Here is a 22,547-nt window from a genome sequence, read left to right on the forward strand (position 1 = left end):
GTGACTGAGGTTAACCAGTTAACTAGCAGAGGGGCTGGTGGAGTGGTGGTGACTAGAACCTTGTGGTGGGGGAGAGGGGTCCATCTCAATGTGGTAGGGGAAGACAAGCTGTGTGTGGTGCTATCTCTCTGCCCACCAGGAGTGACGAGCTGAGGTCACCCTGTCAACCCCTGCCTGCTGGGTTCATTAGATAATAGACCAGCTGGCCCAAAGCCCCTCCCTCTCTTAAAACACCACACGTCTAGCTGGACCTTATGGGGGCTGACCCGGGACCAGAGGCACAGCTTGTGAACAGGAAAGGTAGGCAACTGCTTTGCAACCCCCCAGTTCTTATTGATGACTCCTATAGAGCAACCTGACATGGATCACAGCACAAAACACTGTCGATTTTTGGGAAATTCTTCCTCTCATCTGGGCGCTTTCAGCATTCTCTGTCAACAACTCGGCTTCGTCCTTCTCCGCCCCTCGCCCCCCTCATGCCAACCCCACTCCGTTGTGATTGGTTACCTTCCGGAAGAGCATGTTGCAGCATTATCATACATGGAAATGGCGTATGAACAAGTGAATGGCGACCGGCGTCCCTAGCGTTTAGCGCTCTGCACAGCCACCCCAAACGCAGTCAGCAGGGAATACGTCTAAATGCATGTACGTCATTATTTGACACTTGAGTATGGTTAAACATGACTATAAATCAATATAACAACGTTTATAGGTCATAAAAGTCGAAAAAGCATAATAGGTACTCTTTAAGTATCATCCCTATGGCATTTACCAATTGTTTGACGAAAATGATCTGCCAAACTTTGACAAAAAGTGCAAGACTTTGCTTTAATCGAGCAAATTGCTACATCTATGTGCTAAAAAAAAGCTTAAGTCCAGGGCTCATGGACAATTTGAGAACTTTCTTTTAAAGGAAAAGTATCCAACCATGAGAAAATGTACTACCTCCTTGACTGCATTATTTGGCTCTAGTATAATTATTTATGCCAGTCAGCTTTTTCCCACATGATTATTAGTAATGGTGTGATCCAGATTCCTCGGACACCAGCCTTCCGAGTTGCACTTTTGACGTAATTTCTGGAGCATTTGTAGCGTTCCTGTTCGTCTTGGTGATTGTGTCATGAAATTGGCTAGTCATTGTTTATTGTTAGCTACATCTCTGAGATCTCCGAAAGATGAAGACAAAAAGGGGGTGTGCCTCCAAGAAATGCCGCAAGAAAGCTGGGAGGTCTTCGACTTTCGACTCGGAAGTCTGGTGTCCGAGGATTGAGGAACACACCATTATAGCGTTCCCGTTCAACTTTGTGACAATTCCATGAAATTGGCTATTCGTTGTTTATTGTAAGCTACATTAGCCTCTTGAGCAAGCCAAAAAATATATAGCTCCCCCTATCGCCCGATCTGGGTACAATTTGGAGAGGTTGCATTTTCAGTTAATTGTTATAGCACTCCGATATGAATACAATTGAGAGAGGTTCATCTTGAACCATGTGCCTTTGACTACACCAAGTTTGATGATGATTGGTTTAAGTTAACCTTGCCTTTGGCGTTAAGTTAATTTTGGATGATTTTTAGCCTTAATTTTGGATGATTTTGAGCCTCTGGGGCCATATCGTATTGTCAATGGACTTCATTTTACTTAAAGGTTGGGTATGGGATTTGCGAAACGCCAGCAGATTTTGAAAATACACAACTCAAATGGTCCTTCCCCCTCTCCTTCAACGCTTACTCTGACTCCACCCATTCCAAGTACCTGGACGCGCAATCATGCACGAGCGCGAACACAGATGCGCGAGAGCGAGCCAGGCTAGCGTAGGTTTTCGTTAAACAACATGGCAACATTCAAAAAAAACATGGGGATGGTGGCGTCTTGTCTGCCATGGAAATTGTCTTCTACTGCTAGGTCCAAATGTGGATTAACTAGTTCCAGTAGCTACCGCAGGATAACAACAAACAGGAGCTTGCTCTGGGTCACGAGCTCTGGGTCACGAGTACTGCACGAAGGGGTCGCGCGCAGGGCGCGGGGGAGGGGGAGTGCAGTACGACCGTTTGATTGACGTACTTACTGTCCAATGCCACTCGGTGGCTCTGGAAATCATTGGCTGGAGTTTTTCGAGCGCTGCCCGTTCCACAGATGATTGACTTGTTTAATTTTCATGTCAGTACTTCTAACTCAGTGGCTGTAAGTGGGTAATGATAAGGATTTCAAGTAATTCTGCAAAAATGGCCAAAAAAGCGAATTCCATACCCAACCTTTAATCAGTTGGAACTTTGGTCCCCAACAGCCACTAAGTTGGTCCTGCTCAAATCAAACATTCTGCTATGAACTGTGGTAATTTTAGTCACAGGCCACACCCATTTCGATGCCACGCCCTAATTTAAATTGTGTTGAATTTATCTTGTTCTTTTAATGGACTCAAGATCATAGGAGTCAATTTTGATGTTGATATAACATTAAAGTTTACGCGTTTTAAACCACACCTTTTTTTTTTTTTAAAGTTAATGGCTTCTGGGTGCTTTAATCTTTATTGTACAGACTCTATTGTATCCAAATAAAGTCGGTTATTTAGGCATATTTGTTCACCTTGAGGATATGCATGTGTCGTGCGAACAAAGTTTCATGACTCTAAGTCAAAGTGGTTACGAGATTTGTTTATTCAAAGTTTGCATTTTTGGACTGTTGCAGTAGCGCCACCTTTGGGCTAATCAGTGTATATTTGCTCTCTTTTAATCTTGAGTCAGCCTCTACAGCTTTAGTAAGTTTCATAAAAAGCCTTTGAAAGTAGCTCGCAGGTCGAAAAAGTGTGGTCACCCCTTTGCTAGGGCAAACATTGGCCCTGGTAAAGGCCAGTAAACTGCATTTGTAGTTTGTTTTGCTGTTATATTAAAAGGGACATATTATGAAAACAACACTTTTCCTGGGATTTGGGGGGTTGTTTTGGGTCTCTGGTGCCCACTAGCATACAAACTTTGAAAAAAGTCACATGATTTTTTGAGTGAGATATGCATTCCTGAAAGTATCCCGCCTACAGTTACCAAACGAGTGTGTCAGTTTGGCGCCCCCTCCTACGTAGGAAGGGGGCACAGTTGAATATTAACACCCACTTCCCCACTCCCCTCCAATCAGAGCATAGCTACGAATATGTGGACCAGCGGCCGAGTCCCCCCGCGTCGGCGGGGGGAACTCTGCGGAATCTCAGCTCCAGGAGTACAATCCCTTTCTCTGCCGGACTGCCGCCGAGCTCCCCTCGCCGGAGCTGCTACCGAAGCATCAGCCGCAGTCCGGAGGAGGAGACATGGAGGAGAAAGGGATTGTACTCCCGGAGCTGAGCTGCCGGACTGCCGCCGAGCTACCCCCGCCTGACATTTCAGCTCAAGGAGGTGAGCACCCGCCGGAGCAGCCGGAAAACTTCGGTGGCAGTTCAGCTCCCAGACTACACCGCCGGAGCTGCCGGACTGCCACCGAAGCTTCTGAGGCGGCCGGACGGCTTCGGCGGCAGTCCGGCGCGGGGAGCTTGGTGGCATCCCGGCAGCTCAGCTACCAGAGTACAATCCCTTTCTCCTCCATGTCGCAGTTCATGGATTTCAGAGAGTCAAGGCCAAAGTTACTTTCCCCAAATTCTTCTCAACCATGGCCGAGATTTCCCCCACTACGAGTCTTTACTTGTTGTGGAAGTGGCAGAGACGTCAGACCAGTGGCGTAACATCATGGTGATATGCCCAGCCCCGGTTCAAATATTTTTGTGCCCCTGGGGACAGGACCTCCGAGGGAGGGGGGGGGGGGGTCTTTATGTAAATAGCCATATATAATATTATTATTATTATTATATTATATTATATAGATATAGAGCTCCATGGGTCCGCAAACGACAACAATCCCTTCTCCTCCATGCTGTGGTTCAGTCTGACAGCTCATTGGTCAATGGGTAGCAGCGCATTTGCATTAAAGCTACAGACACCAGAAACCGCATCCTGAAGGGACTGAAACAGAGGGGAATAGTGGTAGGCAAGATTATTTTCCCTAAAAGCTATTTCCAGAAAACAGTTCCAAAAACATGTTTCCTGGAACTCCAATACTATGTTTACTTTTTAGGAAAACACCATAATGTCTCCTTTAATGTTCAGAATATCATTTGTAGCACATTTAAGGGTTTTGATGAGCACTGGAATTGTAATGTGGGTTTAATTACCCAAGAAAACTATTTAAACACTCAACTGCTGTAAATAATTTGCGATAATTAACACAAAGTCACTTCACACCTCTGTATCTCTCTCTCTATATATATTTTTTTGTTTTATTGTTCTATATTTCTATTAATATAGTTCTAACAAATTAATGTGAAAACTGACCCTTTTTCAGTGGAGTGCAATATTAAATGTCTTTTGATGTGAGTACATAGCAGCATTTGCACTAGCCATGGCATGTAAAACAGCATTTGCAAAATAAATGCTTTATGCATGGACCTTAATACTGTTTTGGTCAGATATATAACATAATGGTGATGAACGTTCACTGGAAGGGACCCCTAGGGCCTAGGGCCCCAACAGACTCTCAAACGGCCACTGTGTGTGTGTGTGTGTGTGTGTGTGTGTGTGTGTGTGTGTGTGTGTGTGTGTGTGTGTGTGTGTGTGTGTGTGTGTGTGTGTGTGCGCGTGTGGGCGTGCGTGCGTGTGTGTGCGTGCGTGTTTTTGAGTAAGATATGGTTTGTATAGGCTAATACAGGCAATAACCTACCATTACAGTTTGTCACAAATCATTTGAATACATTTAGTTTCTAATTGATAGATGGTCAATCTTGGTTGTGATTGTTGTTATAGTTATGACTATCGGTAGTCTCAGCCCCTCCATGCTCAATTTGGGATTAAACCATTATTAGCTTCCTCATTTTCGTAGGGTGGGCGTAAATTAATACGATGCATTAAATAGGCGGCAATCCTAAAAATATGAACTTCATAACTTCTCATCAATAACAAATTTAATATAAGTTAATAATACTGTTATTTTGTTCATCGCTGAGTCATAGTTAATATCATAGTTAATACGAATCGTATTGGACTCTTCCAAACCTAAGGGGAGGGAGGGGAGAAAAGCGGCTACAGCGAATCATGGAAGTAGAAGTTGTTTTCATCGTTTGTGCTAAACCTCTTAATGATAAGGACTTTTGGGATGTTCTACTGGTGTAAATGTTGCTAATGCTTAGGTTGGATGTAAACGCGTTACATCCGTTTACGAGTACCGCACAAAACGTCCCATTCCCCCAGTGGAGCGGTTCTCCGGATCAAGCTAGGCTGTAGGAGGGTCAGTCCTCCAGGGCAGACCCGTGAGTGTGTGTAGTGTAGACCATTAAGTTTGTGCGCAGACCATTGAGTTTAAACCAGTAAGTGTGTGTGTGTAGACCAGTAAGTGTGTGTGTAGACCAGTGAGTGTGTGTGCAGACCAGTGAGTGTGTGTGCAGTCCAGTGAGTGTAGACCAGTGGGTGCAGATCTGTCAGTGTGTGTGTGTGTGTGTGTGTGTGTGTGTGTGTGTGTGTGGACCAGCGAGTGTGTGTGTACACCTGTGTGTGTGTGTGTGTGTGTGTGCGTGTAGACCAGCGAGTGTGTGTGTTCACTGGTGAGTGCAGACCAGTCAGTGTAGACCAGTGAGGGGGTGTGCTGACCAGTGAGTGTGTGCAGCGCACCACAGCATGGTGGTCAGGTGTCGGGTCCCACTGGTGTTCACGGTGGCCAGGGGTCTTGCTGGTATCGTGTTCTTTACCTGAGCGGGTCAGAAGGCGCTGGGAGTTGCTGTGGACGCGGAGCCCTCAGGATGCTGGACCGCATGTTCTCCTTGTGGTTCTGGTTCGGGTCCGCTCGCCCCGGGTTCTTCCTCTGGACGGCGGCGGTGTGGTCCGGGATCCTCCTCATGTACCACAGGGGGGTCCACGCTAGTCTGAGCCTGGGTCCCGGGGGGGACTTCCCTCGCCTCACAGGTGACCCGCAGCGTGAGTGAACGTTGTGTGCAACATGTCGAGCCGAACCCAATCTAAATAGCCGCGTTGTGTTGTCAGATGTGCTCCTCTACGCCTTTAGCCATGAGGATCTGCCCTCGCTCCTGGTCAACACCATCCTGCTCCTGCTCCTGGGCCCGTGCCAGGAGCGGCGCTGGGGCACCCTGGCCCTCGTCTGTCTGTCCCTCCTGTCCGCCCTCCTGCTGCCGGTCCTCTACTCCCTGCTCCTGTTCGTCGGGGGGGGGGAGGCCAGTCGGATCAGCGGCTACTCAGCCCCCCAGCTGGCCCTGTTCACCGCCCAGTGCCGCCAGGTGACCCAGAGGAGGCTGCTGGGATGCGTGCCCGTCTGGTTCCTGCCGTGGCTGGTCCTGCTGGCCGGTCTGGTGCTGCTGCCCGGGACGCCGGCCCTGCTCCACTTCTGTGCGATCTGCCTGGGACACAACTGTATCCTCAGACCTTTTAAGCGCCTCTCCAGGCCCAGGCTGAAGGTCGTTCAGTCTGGAAGCAGGCCGAGTTTGTTACCGCATTGATTTTGTTTGGTCTATTTGACTTAACGCATGGTTTCAGATCGTCAGTCTTTCATTGGGCTTTTCCAAGAACTGGAGAATGCCACAATTTTCAAGCGTGTTCCTGAATGGGTCTGCGTCTTCACCACCACTACCCTACCTACCCTACCCTACTACACCACGTCTGGCCCCAGGCTGCCCCCCTCCACCACGCCCAGAAGGTAATGCAAGTGGAGTAAAAATATTTTCTTCTTCTTACCAAAGAAAGGGCGCTACCCAGCAATGGTCTTAATACACAGCCCTGCAGTTTCTGTAGTTGGCAGAATGGTAGAATAAGACTCTGCTGATGGCGGTGGTTCATTCTGGACCCTGCTTACCATCAGTGAAACCATCCATCAGACTCATGGAGCAGCCTTTTGGAGGGTTAACGTGGTCCTGTCCTGCAGGTCTGGATCCCCATCTCAATGGAAACCTTCTGGCGGGGCTGATACTTCTGCTAGCCACCCAACCCGAGACCCCTCGCCCCGACACCAGAGCCCCTGGTCTGAGCCGGGGCCCTCGTGGGCGCTAGAAGGAGCTGCTGCTCTGGGTGAACACCGCCTACTGGAGGAAGAGATGATGAAGGCAGGGATCTTGGCCTCCTTACAAGACACGTCTGAGGACCCTGAGGGGAGGGTGGAGGTGCCAAAGTCCTCTGTCTCCTCTCTCAGGCAAGTAATAATAATGACTGGATTACTGTTTTTAATCTTCATATATGGTGTTGCTAAATTGATGACTATGTCTCTTTATTGATTGTTCGGTTTTAATAACGTCTCATTGAAATAAATGCTATTTTCCCATAGACTGCAGCAGCTTGAAAGAATGGGATTCCCGACTGAGAAAGCGGTAGTTGCGCTTGCGGCCTCAAAACAACTAGATGGCGCCATATCCTTGCTGATCGACAACCGCGTTGGTGACCAGTCAGTGATGGTGTCAAAGGGGAGGGGCACTCCGTCCCCGTAGAAAACCACATAATATGTTGCATGTGATCTTTGATAGTGACATGGCATTGTGTTGCAATAGTAAAATATGCTTGGGTTATGCTGAGCTTAAGTGTTGTTAAATGTTCCCTGTGGGCCTTTGTTGATAACAAAAATAAGTTTATATCAATATTAAACATTGAATCAATCAAATGTTCTTGGTATGACTTTCCAGATGGACACATTTTTTCAGTGTGGTCAATGTGACAAAAAAAGGAGACGTGTTAAAAAAACCGGAACTTATTTTTATTATATCAACGACAGGATTATCCTAACACAATACCACCTTGGCAAGCAATAAAAAAACTATCAAAATATAATATGAAGATACACATATCAGCATACAAAACATACTTCAGTTGATCAAAATTTAAATAATGAATATGTTTGTAGGAATAAAAAATAAATCAAGTCATTATGTCAGGACAGTTTCAATCTAAATTTACCAACATTAAAATCTGTTCTATCAAATACACCAAACACTGTTCTATTGTATTGATAATTCTTCTCTGAATCATTTGTGTGTGTGTGTGTGAGAGAGACAGCGAGTGAAATGTGTATGTGTTTATTGAAATAGAAAGTGGTTAATAAATAGGCTGCAGTGGGAACCAGCCTAGGTCTTTGATAGTTTGGCAGGCTATCGGTTTGTGGTGTTTTGAAGCGTAATTCCTTTTAGTTTAAAGACAGAAGAGAAAGCACCATCACGGCCATTACAGTGAATAAGCAACCAGGTCAGAATGCATTTACAGTTTGTGCAATTTCCCCCTGAAACCAAATGTCCAGTGAGTCTCTTGAGGGCTGTGAGACTCACACCAAACACCTCGGAGCCCAGCACTGAAAAAGTGATGTTTTTGTGAGAATTGTTTCCTCTTTTTAGTGCACTATTTAACATTTAGTTAACATGAGGAATCTAAGCATATGTCATTTAAATAGGAGAGGTTTGTGTAATTGTTCACTGCAACCTGTACATGCTCAATATACTTAAATAATGACATTTGTAAAATATAAAATTAAAATAAAGTTACATATTGTGATAGCTAAAACCACTTGAATCCTGCTTGATAAGATATTTCTCACTGCCTACATGTGACCTTTACTTTCCCTGCGACATCAAAGCACCGTAGGCTAAGTAATGGTTTTTCCTTTTGCAAAACATGATACTGCTTGTTTCTGCTCAGCACCTTAAAGTGAGCTCTGCCAAGCGGTGGACAGGAGGGGGGTACGGGCAAGGGTCAGTAAGGGAGGGGGGTCAGTAGGGGAGGGGGGTCAGTAGGGGAGGGGGGTCAGTAGGGGAGGGGGGTCAGTAAGGGAGGAGGGTCAGTAAGGGATGGGGGTCAGTAGGGGAGGGGGGGTCAGTAAGGGATGGGGGTCAGTAGGGGTCAGTAAGGGATGGGGGTCAGTAGGGGAGGGGGGGTCAGTAAGGGATGGGGGTCAGTAGGGGAGGGGGGTCAGTAAGGGAGGGGGGTCAGTAGGGGAGGGGGGGTCAGTAAGGGAGGGGGGTCTGTAAGGGAGGGGGGTCAGTAGGGGAGGGGGGTCAGTAAGGGAGGGGGGTCAGTAGGGGAGGGGGGGTCAGTAGGGGAGGGGGGGTCAGTAAGGGATGGGGGTCAGTAGGGGTCAGTAAGGGATGGGGGTCAGTAGGGGAGGGGGGTCAGTAGGGGAGGGGGGGTCAGTAAGGGAGGGGGGGTCTGTAAGGGAGGGGGGTCAGTAGGGGAGGGGGGGTCAGTAAGGGAGGGGGGTCAGTAGGGGAGGGGGGGTCAGTAGGGGAGGGGGGGTCAGTAAGGGATGGGGGTCAGTAGGGGTCAGTAGGGGTCAGTAAGGGATGGGGGTCAGTAGGGGAGGGGGGGTCAGTAGGGGAGGGGGGGTCAGTAAGGGATGGGGGTCAGTAGGGGTCAGTAGGGGTCAGTAAGGGATGGGGGTCAGTAGGGGAGGGGGGGTCAGTAGGGGAGGGGGGGTCAGTAAGGGAGGGGGGTCAGTAGGGGAGGGGGGGTCAGTAGGGGAGGGGGGGTCTGTAAGGGAGGGGGGTCAGTAGGGGAGGGGGGACAGTAAGGGGGGGGGTCAGTATGAGAGGGGGGGGTCGGTAAGGGACATTAAGGGAGGGGGGGTTAGGTAAGGGAGGAGAGTCAGTAGGGGAGGGGGGTCAGTAAGGGAGGGGGGTCAGTAAGGGAGGGGGGGGGGGGCAGTAAGGGAGGGGGGTCAGTAAGGGAGGGGGGAGGGGCAGTAAGGGAGGGGGGTCAGTAAGGGAGGGGGGGAGGGGGGGTCAGTAAGGGAGGGGGGGGGTCAGTAAGGGAGGGGGGTCAGTAAGGGAGGGGGTCGCTGTTTGCTATTTTTGGGGCCATTTTGAATATTCAGTGGAGCATTCCCTGAGGTGTCCCCCGTCTTTAATCTAAGGTACAGCCAGGGGGGTCGGTGACGTTAGAGATCCCGGGGGGCAGCTACTTCCCTCTGACCTCGGAGTCCGGGAACAGCGGAGCCTCAGTCAGGCCGAACCGCGGCGCTCGTTTGTTCCTGTAGAAGGAGGAGGAGCCCGCTCCAAAGGGGCCGTCCCCCGACCCGGGCTCCGGCTCTGTTGGAGAGAGGAACAGGTTGGAGCCGGGCTGCCCTGTCGGCCTGGGGACCGCACGTGTAGACCGGACCTCTGGACCTGTGGACCTGTGGACCTGACCTGTGGACCTGACCTCTGGACCTATGGACCTGACCTTTGGACCTGTGGACCTGACCTGTGGACCTGACCTCTGGACCTGACCTGTGGACCTGACCTGTGGACCTGACCTGACCTGTGGACCTGATCTGACCTGTGGACCAGTATTGTCATCCCATTCAAGTAAGATTGTAAGCTGATTAAATTCGGAATGTAGTCAGAATCAAGACAGATTTTAGTCTGATTTAACTCTAATTGCAATAATACAAAATTCTTTCAAATTCTTTCAAATTCAACTCTGAGTCAACTCTGACATCAGCCCGACTTGTTCGATCTTTCTGTTGAATATTATTTGATTTCCAATCTGCCAAGAGGTGAAGGTCACCATGGAGTGGTATTGCAGGGTTGAAGCTAAGGTAAACCATATTATCGGGTCAGGGTCCGGGTTGAAGCTAGCCTGGCTCCGCCCGCCTAAGTACTTCCGCTCAATTTGAATTTCCCTTCAGTACTAGGTCTGGACCTGCTGTATGTAATTTGGTTTTCTGGGGCCGCCACAGCGGCGCCCAATCAGCGAACAGAGGGCGTGTCTGAGAACAATGACGATGGCGTGTTGTCAACGATTAGACCCAGCTTCGAAAGTTGACTGCATACATCATCGCTGGCCTTACTATAAAATATTGATTTACAATGTGCAATTTTTCCCTGATAAATTAAATTCGACGAACAAAACCTGCAGCTGTCGTTGACGGCCATTTTCGTGCAGACACGCAAGGTGTTTGGTTTGTGTACAACCTGCGCGTGATTCCCGGCGCATGACATACGTCACAACCAAACGTTAGCGATTGGTTATGGCAGATCCAGAGTGGCACTGGGCAGATCCAATCATTTTAAACTTCAACAGACACCCGCCTTCAAGTGAGTTAACGTTTGTCAATTGATTAGGTCCAGACTCTCTGTACAAATGAAATGATATGAAGTGAAGTACGAGAGTCTGGTAGAACCAGGCTAGGTTGAAGCTAAGGTAAACCCTACTATAGGGTCAGGGTTTGTGTTGCTCTGGGCTGCAGTAAATCACAACCTTTAGTGGTCAGTCAAACGTCCTGAGGTTGGATGGATACACAACCGTGTCCTTTCTTTTGGTTTAGCGTTTTTCACAAAAAAAGAAAAAGAAAATAGCATTGGAATGCTTAATGCTTCTTAACCTTTATAGACCATCATAACTGTATACTCCAGATGAACTGCTATTGCCCAAGATTGCCCTTTTACAAAGATGAATTTCATGAGGATTCAACTTTTATAGTCATTTGAGTTGTCAAGAAACTCATCAACGCAATTTTCTGTGTGCTTGTTTCACTCAAATACTTCACTTTACCTGAAAATGAAATGCTCAACAACACTGAGCATGTTGGTGGAGAATCGACAGCATCAGAGTCATACACTTAAAAACAAGCCTCCTAATCAGATCACTTAGAAACAGGCATCATAATCAGATCATTTATAACAGGCATCCTAATCAGATCACTTATAAACAAGCATCCTAATCAGATCACTTAGAAATAATCAGCCACCTTGAGTTGTGCTCCCTGGGCAGCAGGTGGAGGGGGGGGGGGGGGGGGGGGGGGGGAGAGTTTTTACCTGGCCAGATGATCTCCTCCAGGAGGGTCACCCTGCGGGCGAGCAGCTCAAGGTCTGCCTGCAAGTCATGGAACCTCTGCAAGCTAAGGTCCTATCAGAGCAGGGGGAGTGTGTGAGGGGGACTAGGATGTGATATGGAGGGTAGACCAGGCCAGGTCCCTGGGTTTGCCGGCGACTGTGTTCCTTGTTACACCGTGTCCCATGAGCCTTTGCATGTGACCCTGACGACCCCCTGCCTAAAGCTGACTCAGGCCCCTTACTCACCATGAATACCAATCATAGTCTCCAGGATTAAAACCCTCTCGGCTAAGATCTTCAGCGCCTCTCTGATCTGATGTATGCCGTCCCCCTGTGAAGATAGATACAGCCGCGTCAAGGCCAGCAGCACGAGCATACAGGGCGGGCCAGGGTGCGAGTCATCCCCTGTGTCTCCACAGGTCATCACAGCCGTTAGAGGGTTATTAGAACTACGATACAACAGTCCGTCCATTCAGCACTCTGCTATCATCTCAGCTCTTCTAAAGGTCTAGTGTTGTCTGGCCATGCAATGCAGTCCCTGCCATGCTGGGCTGTACAACACCATCATGCACACAGCCAGCCAGCCCACCTCAATGCACAACAACAATGATCAGAAACAAATCATGACACGCTTCTGAATGCATTCATGCTATCCGCATTCATTCACTTTTTTTTTTTAACTGATACTGCTTCAGAGGATTGAAGACAGGCGTGTTTCCCAGCATTGCATCTGTACTTCTGCACAGTGTTGTTAGTTATTTTGCTTAGAGGGGTCCTCTGGCACCGGCTCCTCTAAGCAGACGGGTTCAAAAGAGCAGCAAAGGAGGTCGTTATATTGGAGGGCATGCAGTAGAAAAGGAAACTCCAGCCAAGAGAGTCTTGATTAGATGAGGAAATTTCTTAACACACTACAAAATATGGCAAGGTCAAAGTTACTCATGGGATTTTCATACCATGCTAATGTTAAAGCCAATCAATTGCACTTGTTAAAATATAATGTATTTCCCATTTTAAAACGACATTATAAAATACATTTTTGTACGAAAATAAATGATGAAATTAATGAATCAATCATTTGATATTTTAATAAATCTTGCCTAATTTTGGGTTGGTGAAGGGGGGTTGTAATGTTGCGTTAGTTGAACAATGCCATCGTTTCTTTTCATGCATCCAAAGGGGGATTTGTTGCTGTGGTTTCCATGGTCTCAAAAGATGGTAGCATGCAGCAGAAGTAGAGCTGTATCCACTCCACAGAATTGTCCCCTCTACCCGATACTGATGGAGCATTGGCATATACACCTCACACAGTGTGCTGCTGTCAACTACACCGTGTGCACAGATACAGCAGAGACCGAATAGGTACACAATTATTCTGAACATACTTTCTATTGCACACATATTAGCTTTAATAATTTGACTCGGATTTAAACCAGAGACAGCATTAACCCTGCGGTTTGCGTTTATAATTTGGTTAATAAGTTCTCTCTACCTACCGAGGTGTTCAGTCTCTTGAGTCTGTTCCCCCCCAGAGACCCAGAGACCCTAAACCTGCCACACCGCTGGTCTACAGCCAGTCTGTGTGTCGATGTATATGCCAACGTAATGCTGAACGGTGACAGTGAAAGGTAGCCATGGGGGATGAGCGGGATGTGGACAGCTTTAGGGTCAGTGGACAGCGTTGTGATAAGGAACAGCAGTCCAGAGCACTCCCAAGAACCCCATGTAGCATAACAATATCACACACACACAACCACACATGTAGCATCACGACATCACACACACACAACCACACCTGTAGCATCACAACATCAAACACATAACCACACATGTAGCATCACAACATCACACACACACACACACACACACACACACAACCACACATGTAGCATCACAAAATATCACAACACACATTGATTCCAAACTTCTAGCACATGGCTTAAACGAAAACATATGCAAAAAGAGCAAGTTCTTCACATGAGCTTGAAATACAAGTACAAGAGGAAAATGGTCCAACACTTTGTGGTCAGTAAAGTCATGTAAACATGGGAACTGAAAAAGACAGAGGACCATGGAGAAAGGGAGCTCATGTTAATGTGAACTGGACTAAATTGATCCAGAGTGGTTCTAAAGAGTATGTGAGGGGAATATAATAGAAAGTCTTACATTGTGATTGTTCTTTTGAAATGAAGGAGAGGTAAAAGCAAAAGTTAGACAGATACAATAAATGCTTAAAAAGGGAAACATGGATGGCACATCGTTGGGGTTTAAGCTGTTTGCATTTTGTATTGCCTGAGCAGGATCTGTCCTAACATTGAGCTGTGATCCAGAATGGGTACTGGGGTCAGAGCCAGCGATCAAGCCCACCATCATCTTACCGGCAAGCCTTTAGCTCCTGGCTCTCCTTTGGGGCCTACTGCTCCCTGCAGAGAGGGTTCAGAACCACAGGAGGGAAATGTACCCTGTTATCTTTCCACACATTCGTCAAACAAACAGACTTCTTTGCATATTCAGTTCAACTTAATTTATACATAAATGTTGATGTCATTGTCTCAGCAAGTCAAATTGGGCAGGGACAACATTTCAAAGAATAAAAAGGCTGCAAGGCTTTCCTTACATGTCAATTAACTCTTCAAGGATCAAATCGATTCCCACACATGTCCGACCGCAGTATCCTGCAATATGTCCCATAAAGGAAGCCAGAAATTCTCTGAATGTCGTTCCCTTAAACAGCCCGATAAGAAAGCAGCGTGTGTTGTGTTAGGTGATGTTTGAGGGGTTTCTGGGAAGTGTAGTTTCCAGGGCCCTAAGCAGTCTGTGTTGGTTCATTCATGCTTGGTCTTCAAAGAGCAGCAGATCTTACCGAGTCGCCCCTGATGCCTCTCTCTCCCGGATAACCCAGAGGTCCCTGGAAACACCACACACAGGATAGAGATGAGGACGTATGGAACCAGACACAGGGTAGAGATGAGAACGTATGGAACCACACACAAGATAGAGATGGGGACGGTATGGATAATGGATCATTCACTATTTAATACAGGTCATACTATATTCAGCATCAACTTTACTTTCCTGTATTGTCATTGTTTAGTGTACAGTGTATTCCGGCTTCATGTCTTTTTATTTGAACTCACTCTCTCCCCGCGGTCTCCTTTGGGACCCACCGGCCCCGCCACGCCAATGGCCCCTGGTCTCCCCTGCAGGTTCATCACATCCACAACAAGGCTTCATGTTGGAGGGTTAGGGTTTGGGTCATGACATATCATGAGGCTTCATGTTGGAGGGCTGACATAGCATTAGGCTTCATGTTGGAGGGCTGACCTATCATGAGGCTTTGTGTTTGAGGGCTGACCTATCACAAGGCTTTATGTAGGAGGGCTATCCTATCATAAGGCTTCATGTTGGAGGGCTATCCTATCATAAGGCTTCATGTTGGAGGGCTATCCCATCATGAGGCTTCACGGTTTATTATAATGTCTTCATCTATAGACATCCACTTCTCACGATGTACATAAACAGGAAGTTCAACCCATCAGTCATGGAGTTAAACAGCAAACTACCACAGAAGCTCTTTAGAGTAATGTCTAGTGGCATTGAGGATGAGCGCTTACGTTCTGACCAGACTGACCAGCCGGTCCTACTGGTCCTACTGATCCCACTGGTCCCACTGGGCCTGTGGGTGACACACAGCAATGCATGAGAATGTAATGGTACATTGTTAATTGTTTACAAATGCTTTATAACATGGTCATACATCAATTAAGAAAATGATTGGAAAATAATAATAAATTGTGATCATTAATGAGTTGAAGCCCCCTGTGTAGCTGACCTACAAAAACTAGGGTTTATGGTTAGGGTTAGGGTTGTAAAATGACCACAAGTACAAAACTAATCTACTAAAGAGTACATTACATATATCATTAACCCTAACCCTAGCCCTGATCCATATATCATCAACCCTAACCCATCAACCCTAAGACTAACCCTAATACATATTTCATTGACCCTAACCCTAACCCTGATTCATATATCATTAACCTTAACCCCAATACATATATCATTAACCCTAAACCTATCCCTAATACATATACAGGGCAGCTGTTAAGCTTTTGGAGGCCCTAAGCATAATTTGTCATAAATTGGTCAGGGAGACCCCCCCCCCCCCCCCCCCCACAAACACACACACACACACACACACACACACACACACACACACACACACACACACACACACACACACACACACACACACACACACACACACACACACACACACACACACACAAAACATGTCATCCTAGAGCATCAAAATAACAGCTTCAACAGCAGCACTACATCATTAACATATAAAGTAATATATAAATAATATATAAGTAATAAATACAACTTTATTAGCAGCAGCATTACAATATAATAACAAATGCAGGCTCCAAAGATGAACGAAGAGAATTATGAACATGATAAGTTATAAAAGGAAGACATCAAAACAAACAAACACACACACAACAATTTTTTATCTCAAAGTGCAGTCCCACACTATGCAGAACTGTAACTGTTGCGTACTCTGCGTATGGGGAGCGGCGGCTCTGTATGTATATCATTAACCCTAACCCATTAACACTCAACCTAACCCTGATACATACTGTATATCATTAACCCTACAGCTAACCCTTTAACCCTAACCCTATTGGGGCAGATACGGTTCGCTCTAGGAAGGTCCTGCAGCAGGTGGGCTGGGAGGTCTGGTCCGACCAGGACCTGCACTGGGGACTTGGGCTACTCACCAACAGGTCCAGGAGGCCCTTGAGGCCCTGGGATCGGGGTGCCCTGTGGCTCCTGGAACGTGTTCGTGAAGTACGGATCCTTTCCATGACCTGCAGGAACAATACGAGGACATTTCGCTTCACAAAAGTTGCTTGCAATGCTGATGATGGGCCTCCAGGGGGCGACGTTTCCTAACAAGTCTCCCAAGTGTGGGAGCCTCAGTGGCCTGGGAAGTCATGCTAAATGCGCTTGAAAACACTAAATCAGAATTAAATAAAGTAAATAGGAATAACAATGGTTTTAAGTCAAGCAATACAGGTTCTGGTTCTGTAATTCTAAGCCTATGTGCAAGTCTATATAGCTTTAGCTGTAACTAAACAATTGTTGCAAAGTGCAACAAAAAACCTTCTTTGCAAGTACAGTAGACTTGAAGTAGGTCACAACATATTAACCATGTGTAGCCAATGTAACCTCATCTCACTATTTGAGTGCAGGTTTGCCATATTCACCTGTCTCCGCAATATGGAGGTCAAATCTCTGGAATAAGTTTTACGACTCTATACTTTAGAGTCATAAAGCTAAGTAATGCAAGAATGAGGAGCAGAGTGTCTGTATACTATACAGTGTGTATATATAGTATATATATTATAGAGTGTCTGTACAGTATACAAATACTGCTTCTTATACAAGTAGTATACAGATAATCTGCTCATCATACCAGTAGTATACAGACACTCTGCTCCTCATTCTTGCATTACTTACATTCACATTGTCTCTTTTAATTGTTTAATTGCTCCCTTGGTAGTGTGTGATTAATTAGCTAGCCAGTGTATTATCGTGTGAAGCTAGTCAGTCTGGTAGCGTGTGAAGCAAGATAGTGTGTTGGTGTGCGAAGCTAGCCAGTGTGTTAGTGTTCCTCCAGAGGAAACAGCCTCATGACCACGGTGCACTGTGGCTTTCATGTGTACTAAACGTTTTTTTGGGATGAAGGCGGCATCCTGACTCACGGCTAGCGGCCGTCGATGACTTTGCTCTCTCTCTCTCTCTCTCTCTCTCTCTCTCTCTGTCTCTGTCTCTGTCTCTGTCTCTGTCTCTGTCTCTGTCTCTGTCTCTGTCTCTCTCTCTCTCTCTCTCTCTCTCTCTCTCTCTCTCTCTCTCTCTCTCTCTCTCTCTCTCTCTCTCTCTCGTTCTATTTTATTCTATTCTATTTTAATGGTGTTAATAAAGATTCATGTTGAAACTTTAATTAGACTTGCTATTACGCAGTCAAAAATGTATCCAAACAGAAAACATGTGTTGTTGGAGAATGAAGCAAGTCAGGAAGTAGCGATGGTCACAGTGTTTGTTCTTTGGTTTCCCAGTGCTGTTCCCATTCAGATCAACACTTTACAAAACACATCTATTACCAGGGCTGCAACTACTACCGCTACAACTTCACTACCAATACCACTACTACTAGTACTATTGCTACCACTACTACTACTACCACTACCACTACTACTACTAATAATACTATCACTACCACTTCTACTAGTACTATTAGTACTACTACGACTACGTTCTATTAGTACTAGAAGTGGGTAGAAGTGGTCTACTACTACGAGTAGTAATACTACCACTACCACTACATCTACTAATACTACCACTAGAACTACTACTACTACTACTACCACTGCCACTAGTACTACTAGTAATACTACCACTACTGCTAATGCTACTAGTACTACCACTACCACAACTAGGCCCTACTGCATCAACTATCATTACCAACACTACCACTACCACTACTATGACTACTACTACCAGTACTACTAGTATTACTTACTACTAGTACTTCTAGCATTACCCTTTAAGGGTCTCCATGCCACAGTATGAACACTGACCAATCAAAATCGTCTCTATCTTATTCCCAAGGCATTCTAGGCTTTATGGTTTATTCATGGTTTACCTTAGTGAGAGGTGTGGCTAGGGCCCCTTTTGACTTTTGAACACTAACCTTTAGAACCTAGTCCCCATCCCACATGGGTTTACACCCCTAAAAGCACAAGCTTTTATCTCCATCCCTCTGGAAATGGGGAACTTGAAACCTTCTAGGCCCCTATGGATTATTCTTGTAAGGGCCGTGTCTGGGAGCCCCTTTCGACTTTAGGACCCCAAACTGACGACCGGGTCCCCACCCCACATGTGTTTACACACCTCAAAAACCCAAGTCTCTCTCTTCATCCCTCCGGAAATGGGGAACTTGAAAACTCCTGCCATTTGACTCCTATTGACTCTCATGTTACAGGTCTCGACCCTTTCGTGACCTTTCGGGATGATGAGAGGTGTCAAACGTAGACACGCATCCCCTTTGGTCCCAGGAACAACGAGGCTGCAGCCTCCAAATTGATTATCCTACATGTCCTTGAGGTCATCTATCATCTAAAAGAGTCCCCGGGTCTCCAGGTCACTTTACCTATTACCTCTATTGGTGTTCTTCTGATTACCTCCCAACCCATTTTCATGACTTGTGATTAAGATTGAGAGATATGGGGTATCTTTTATATGAATCAGGGCATTCAATTCTACTTAAATTATGAATTACTTTTTGATTATCTAGCCCAACAGGAAGTGACCGAATAATCTGCCTACACTGCCACCAAGTGAACAAACAAATGAGGCACACACAGTGGACAACCCTCGCGCTTTCTCGTGCTAGCCATTCAGCTTTCCTTGGTGGGGTTCCAGCCCAACGTGAAGCTGATTGGCCAGCTGCTCTATGCCACTATGCTCCGCACCAACAATCTCAGCCAATCAGTGGCCCCCATTCAAAATGCTTGGGTTTAATTTTGTCCTGTTTGGTCTTGTAAATTACACCTAGATCGGGCTGGGCGTGTCTGCGGCCAACATTAAGCTATTGTATTGGTCAGTTGTTTAGGACACACACTTGTGTTTTTGTTTTAAGAAACATTAAAGATATGATTAAAAAAAAGACTTCCGGGTGTCCATAGCAACAATAGAAAACGCTTGGAGACCTGAATTAATATTCGTCATATCTAACAAACTAAAGATCATATACATTCACTAAGCAAAGATTAGGAAAATAAAATGTAAATTTCTCTCTATCAATGTCATCGAAACCCATAGTAAATTTTAAAATATCCAAAAAAATTGCATTTTTCACTCTGAATAAAAGCCATGTCGGCCATTTCCTTTTGTCTCCAATGATCAGCGCCCTGATCACTGGAGATTCATAGGATTATGCACTGATAATTGTTCAGAACTTTTCATAAGATATCATACGAACATTGTATGAGACCAGGATGAAGTAATAGCTGAATGAATCAAGAGTTAATAAAACATAAAGTTTTAGTCATGGAAAGCTGAGGATGACTTCCATAGGAGTTCCGGAGGGCAGACCCATCTTTAGTGGACAACACTCACGGAGGTCCGGCTCGGGGATGCGAGCGCTGGCGGGGGCTGGGGTCCCGGGGAGTCCTGGGGTCCCGGGCGGTCCCGGCAGACCCCCCATTCCTGGGTTTCCTGGGGGCCCGCGCGGCCCTGAGAGTACAGAAGGTCAGAGGTCAGGTGGACCGGAACCAAAGAAGTCGTACTGGAGGATTCATATTGGGTATTTAAAAATATTTCTTATTAAAAAATAATAAACATTGGATCAAGTAGGCACGGATGTTGTTTCAGCGTTATTATAAAGGCTCTGTGAGCTGTAAGAACACTGGACTGTAGTAATAGGGGAGGGTCTCAGGGACTTAAGGGGAGGGTCTCAGGGACTTAAGGGGAGGGTCTGAGGGACTTAAGGGGAGGGTCTCATTGACTTAAGGCTGGCCACTCAGCAGCGGAGGCAGATGGAACTAAATAAAGTAATTATCTGGTATTTTGGCTTCTAGGGCAGAAAGTACTGATGAAAAACTGCCTACTTACTTTGTAGACACCATTACATCAGCACCAGGTGTGTGCGTGTTTGTGTGTGTATGTGTGTTTATTTGAATGTTAAAGAATCAGAACAAGACATGCACACAGAAGTGCACACACACACACACACACACACACACACACACACACACACACACACACACACACACACACACACACACACAAAGACACACACACACACACACACACACACACACACACACACACACACACACACACACACACACACACACACACACACACACACACACACACACACACACACACACACACACACACACACACACAGATGGCTTGGTGTGACCTCGTAGTTTGGACTCTCTCGAGGACACACAATGGTGCCTTCCTTTTCCTTCTTCTCCTCATTTCCATTCTTCCCCAGGAGGGCCAGGGCTAGTGACTAGCGTACTGACCAGCTCCACGCTACAAGCACTTGGTTCTCTTTTCAGTAGCGGTGTGGTGGTGCGGGCAGCGCCCATGTTGGTAATGTTACTACAGACCGGGTTGATCCTTCTGGGGGGAGAGCAGCAAACCCCGGTCTCTGGGTGGACCTGTCCAAGTGTGGAAGGCGGCGTGGGGCCCCGGACACAGACCGCTGGTCCCAGTGTGTGGGGGGTGGCGTAGGACCCGGGACACAGACCCCTGGCCCCAGTGTGTGGGGGGTGGCGTAGGGCCCGGGACACAGAACCTGGCCCCAGTGAGGGGGCGGCGTGGGGCCCGGGACACAGACCCCTGGCCCCAGTGTGTGGGGGGTGGTGTGGGGCCCGGGACACAGACCCCTGGCCCCAGTGTGTGGGGGGTGGCGTGGGGCCCGGGACACAGACCCCAGGTCCCAGTGTGTGGGGGGTGGCGTGGGGCCCGGGACACAGACCCCTGGCCCCAGTGTGTGGGGGGTGGCGTAGGGCCCGGGACACAGAACCCTGGCCCCAGTGAGGGGGGCGGCGTGGGGCCCGGGACACAGACCCCTGGCCCCAGTGTGTGGGGGGTGGTGTGGGGCCCGGGACACAGACCCCTGGCCCCAGTGTGTGGGGTGGCGTGGGGCCCGGGACACAGACCCCTGGTCCCAGTGTGTGGGGGGTGGCGTAGGGCCCCGGACACAGACCCCTGGTCCCAGTGTGGGGGGTGGCGTGGGGCCCGGGACACAGACCCCTGGCCCCAGTGTGTGGGGGGTGGCGTGGGGCCCGGGACACAGACCCCAGGTCCCAGTGTGTGGGGGGTGGCGTGGGGCCCGGGACACAGACCCCTGGCCCCAGTGTGGGGGGTGGCGTGGGGCCCCGGACACAGACCCCTGGCCCAGTGAGGGGGGCGGCGTGGGGCCCCGGACACAGACCCTGGTCCCAGTGTGTGGGGGGTGGCGTGGGGCCCGGGACACAGACCCCTGGCCCCAGTGTGTGGGGGGTGGCGTAGGACCTGGGACACAGACCGCTGGTCTCAGTGTGTGGGGGGTGGCGTGGGGCCCGGGACACAGACCGCTGGTCTCAGTGTGTGGGGGGTGGCGTAGGGCCCCGGACACAGACCCCCTGTCCCCAGTGTTTGGGGGGTGGCGTGGCCCGGGACACAGACCCCAGGTCCCAGTGGTGTGGGGGTGTCGTGGGGCCGGTACCAGACCCCTGGCCCCAGTGTGTGGGGGGTGGCGTATGACCCTGGGACACAGACCCTGGTCCAGTGTGTGGTGGGGGCGTGGGGCCCCGGACACAGACCCCTGGTCCCAGTGAGGGGGGCGGTGTGGGGCCCCGGACACAGACCCCGGGCCTTAATAACTAATCCATAAGCTGTACGTTAGAGATATTAATAACTAATGTATAAGCTGTACGTTCGAGATATTAATACTAAAACTAAAACAAATGCACCCCTTCAATCACACTTCAGACCTGTGTCTCATTACAACTCGTTTGACTCCAGTGTTGTTGTTTTGCTTGACCTCTTCCTCTAACCTCGCATTCAGAAATCCGCTTGGCTCGGCATGTTCTGCGTGACATGAGCCCAATGCTATTCCATGTTTACCTTTCTGCCTTAAAGAGGAGGTATTCAGCAGCCTGGGAGAGGCGG

General features: G+C 47.9%; 2 protein-coding genes across 5 annotated transcripts in view; one reads left to right on the forward strand and one right to left on the reverse strand.

Moving 5' to 3' along the window:
- The first annotated feature begins 236 nt into the window (after window positions 1-236).
- Window positions 237-8,601, forward strand: rhbdd3 (rhomboid domain containing 3). 3 transcript variants are annotated; one of them, XM_056593144.1, is made up of 6 exons: window positions 241-300; window positions 5,675-5,970; window positions 6,049-6,432; window positions 6,556-6,715; window positions 6,941-7,204; window positions 7,337-8,601. In XM_056593144.1, the coding sequence occupies exons 2-6, from the start codon at window positions 5,808-5,810 to the stop codon at window positions 7,494-7,496; spliced, it is 1,131 nt and encodes a 376-aa protein (XP_056449119.1). In that variant the 5' UTR covers window positions 241-300; window positions 5,675-5,807; the 3' UTR covers window positions 7,497-8,601. The 3 variants fall into 3 exon arrangements, with proteins under 3 accessions (XP_056449120.1, XP_056449119.1, XP_056449118.1); XM_056593145.1 differs by lacking the exon at window positions 5,675-5,970 and having other exon boundaries at window positions 237-300; XM_056593143.1 differs by lacking the exon at window positions 241-300 and having other exon boundaries at window positions 4,728-5,970.
- A 1,294-nt stretch (window positions 8,602-9,895) lies between these two features.
- emid1 (EMI domain containing 1) overlaps window positions 9,896-22,547 on the reverse strand; it is a 49,941-nt gene continuing 37,289 nt past the window's right edge. Inside the window, exons 9-16 of one of the 2 annotated variants that reach the window (XM_056593174.1) lie at window positions 19,992-20,108; window positions 16,589-16,678; window positions 15,416-15,477; window positions 14,939-15,001; window positions 14,665-14,709; window positions 14,180-14,224; window positions 11,787-11,877; window positions 9,896-10,076 (exon numbers count right to left, since the gene is read on the reverse strand). In XM_056593174.1, the coding sequence (XP_056449149.1) occupies window positions 9,946-10,076; window positions 11,787-11,877; window positions 14,180-14,224; window positions 14,665-14,709; window positions 14,939-15,001; window positions 15,416-15,477; window positions 16,589-16,678; window positions 19,992-20,108 (644 nt within the window). In that variant the 3' untranslated portion in view covers window positions 9,896-9,945. Of the gene's footprint in view, window positions 10,077-11,786; window positions 11,878-12,050; window positions 12,136-14,179; window positions 14,225-14,664; window positions 14,710-14,938; window positions 15,002-15,415; window positions 15,478-16,588; window positions 16,679-19,991; window positions 20,109-22,547 lie in introns of both variants that reach the window. The other variant, XM_056593175.1, reaches the window with a different exon arrangement.

This window comes from Gadus chalcogrammus, chromosome 6 (genome assembly GCF_026213295.1).
Source record: "Gadus chalcogrammus isolate NIFS_2021 chromosome 6, NIFS_Gcha_1.0, whole genome shotgun sequence".
Classification (NCBI taxonomy): domain Eukaryota; kingdom Metazoa; phylum Chordata; class Actinopteri; order Gadiformes; family Gadidae; genus Gadus; species Gadus chalcogrammus.

Bases quoted from the DNA above. Each gene is read 5' to 3' on its own strand.
- rhbdd3 (XM_056593144.1), top strand. From the start codon at position 5,808: ATGCTGGACCGCATGTTCTCCTTGTGGTTCTGGTTCGGGTCCGCTCGC. The intron at 6,716-6,940 runs GTAATGCAAGTG...CCTGTCCTGCAG, and splicing joins CCCTCCACCACGCCCAGAAG to GTCTGGATCCCCATCTCAAT. The intron at 7,205-7,336 runs GCAAGTAATAAT...ATTTTCCCATAG, and splicing joins TCCTCTGTCTCCTCTCTCAG to ACTGCAGCAGCTTGAAAGAA.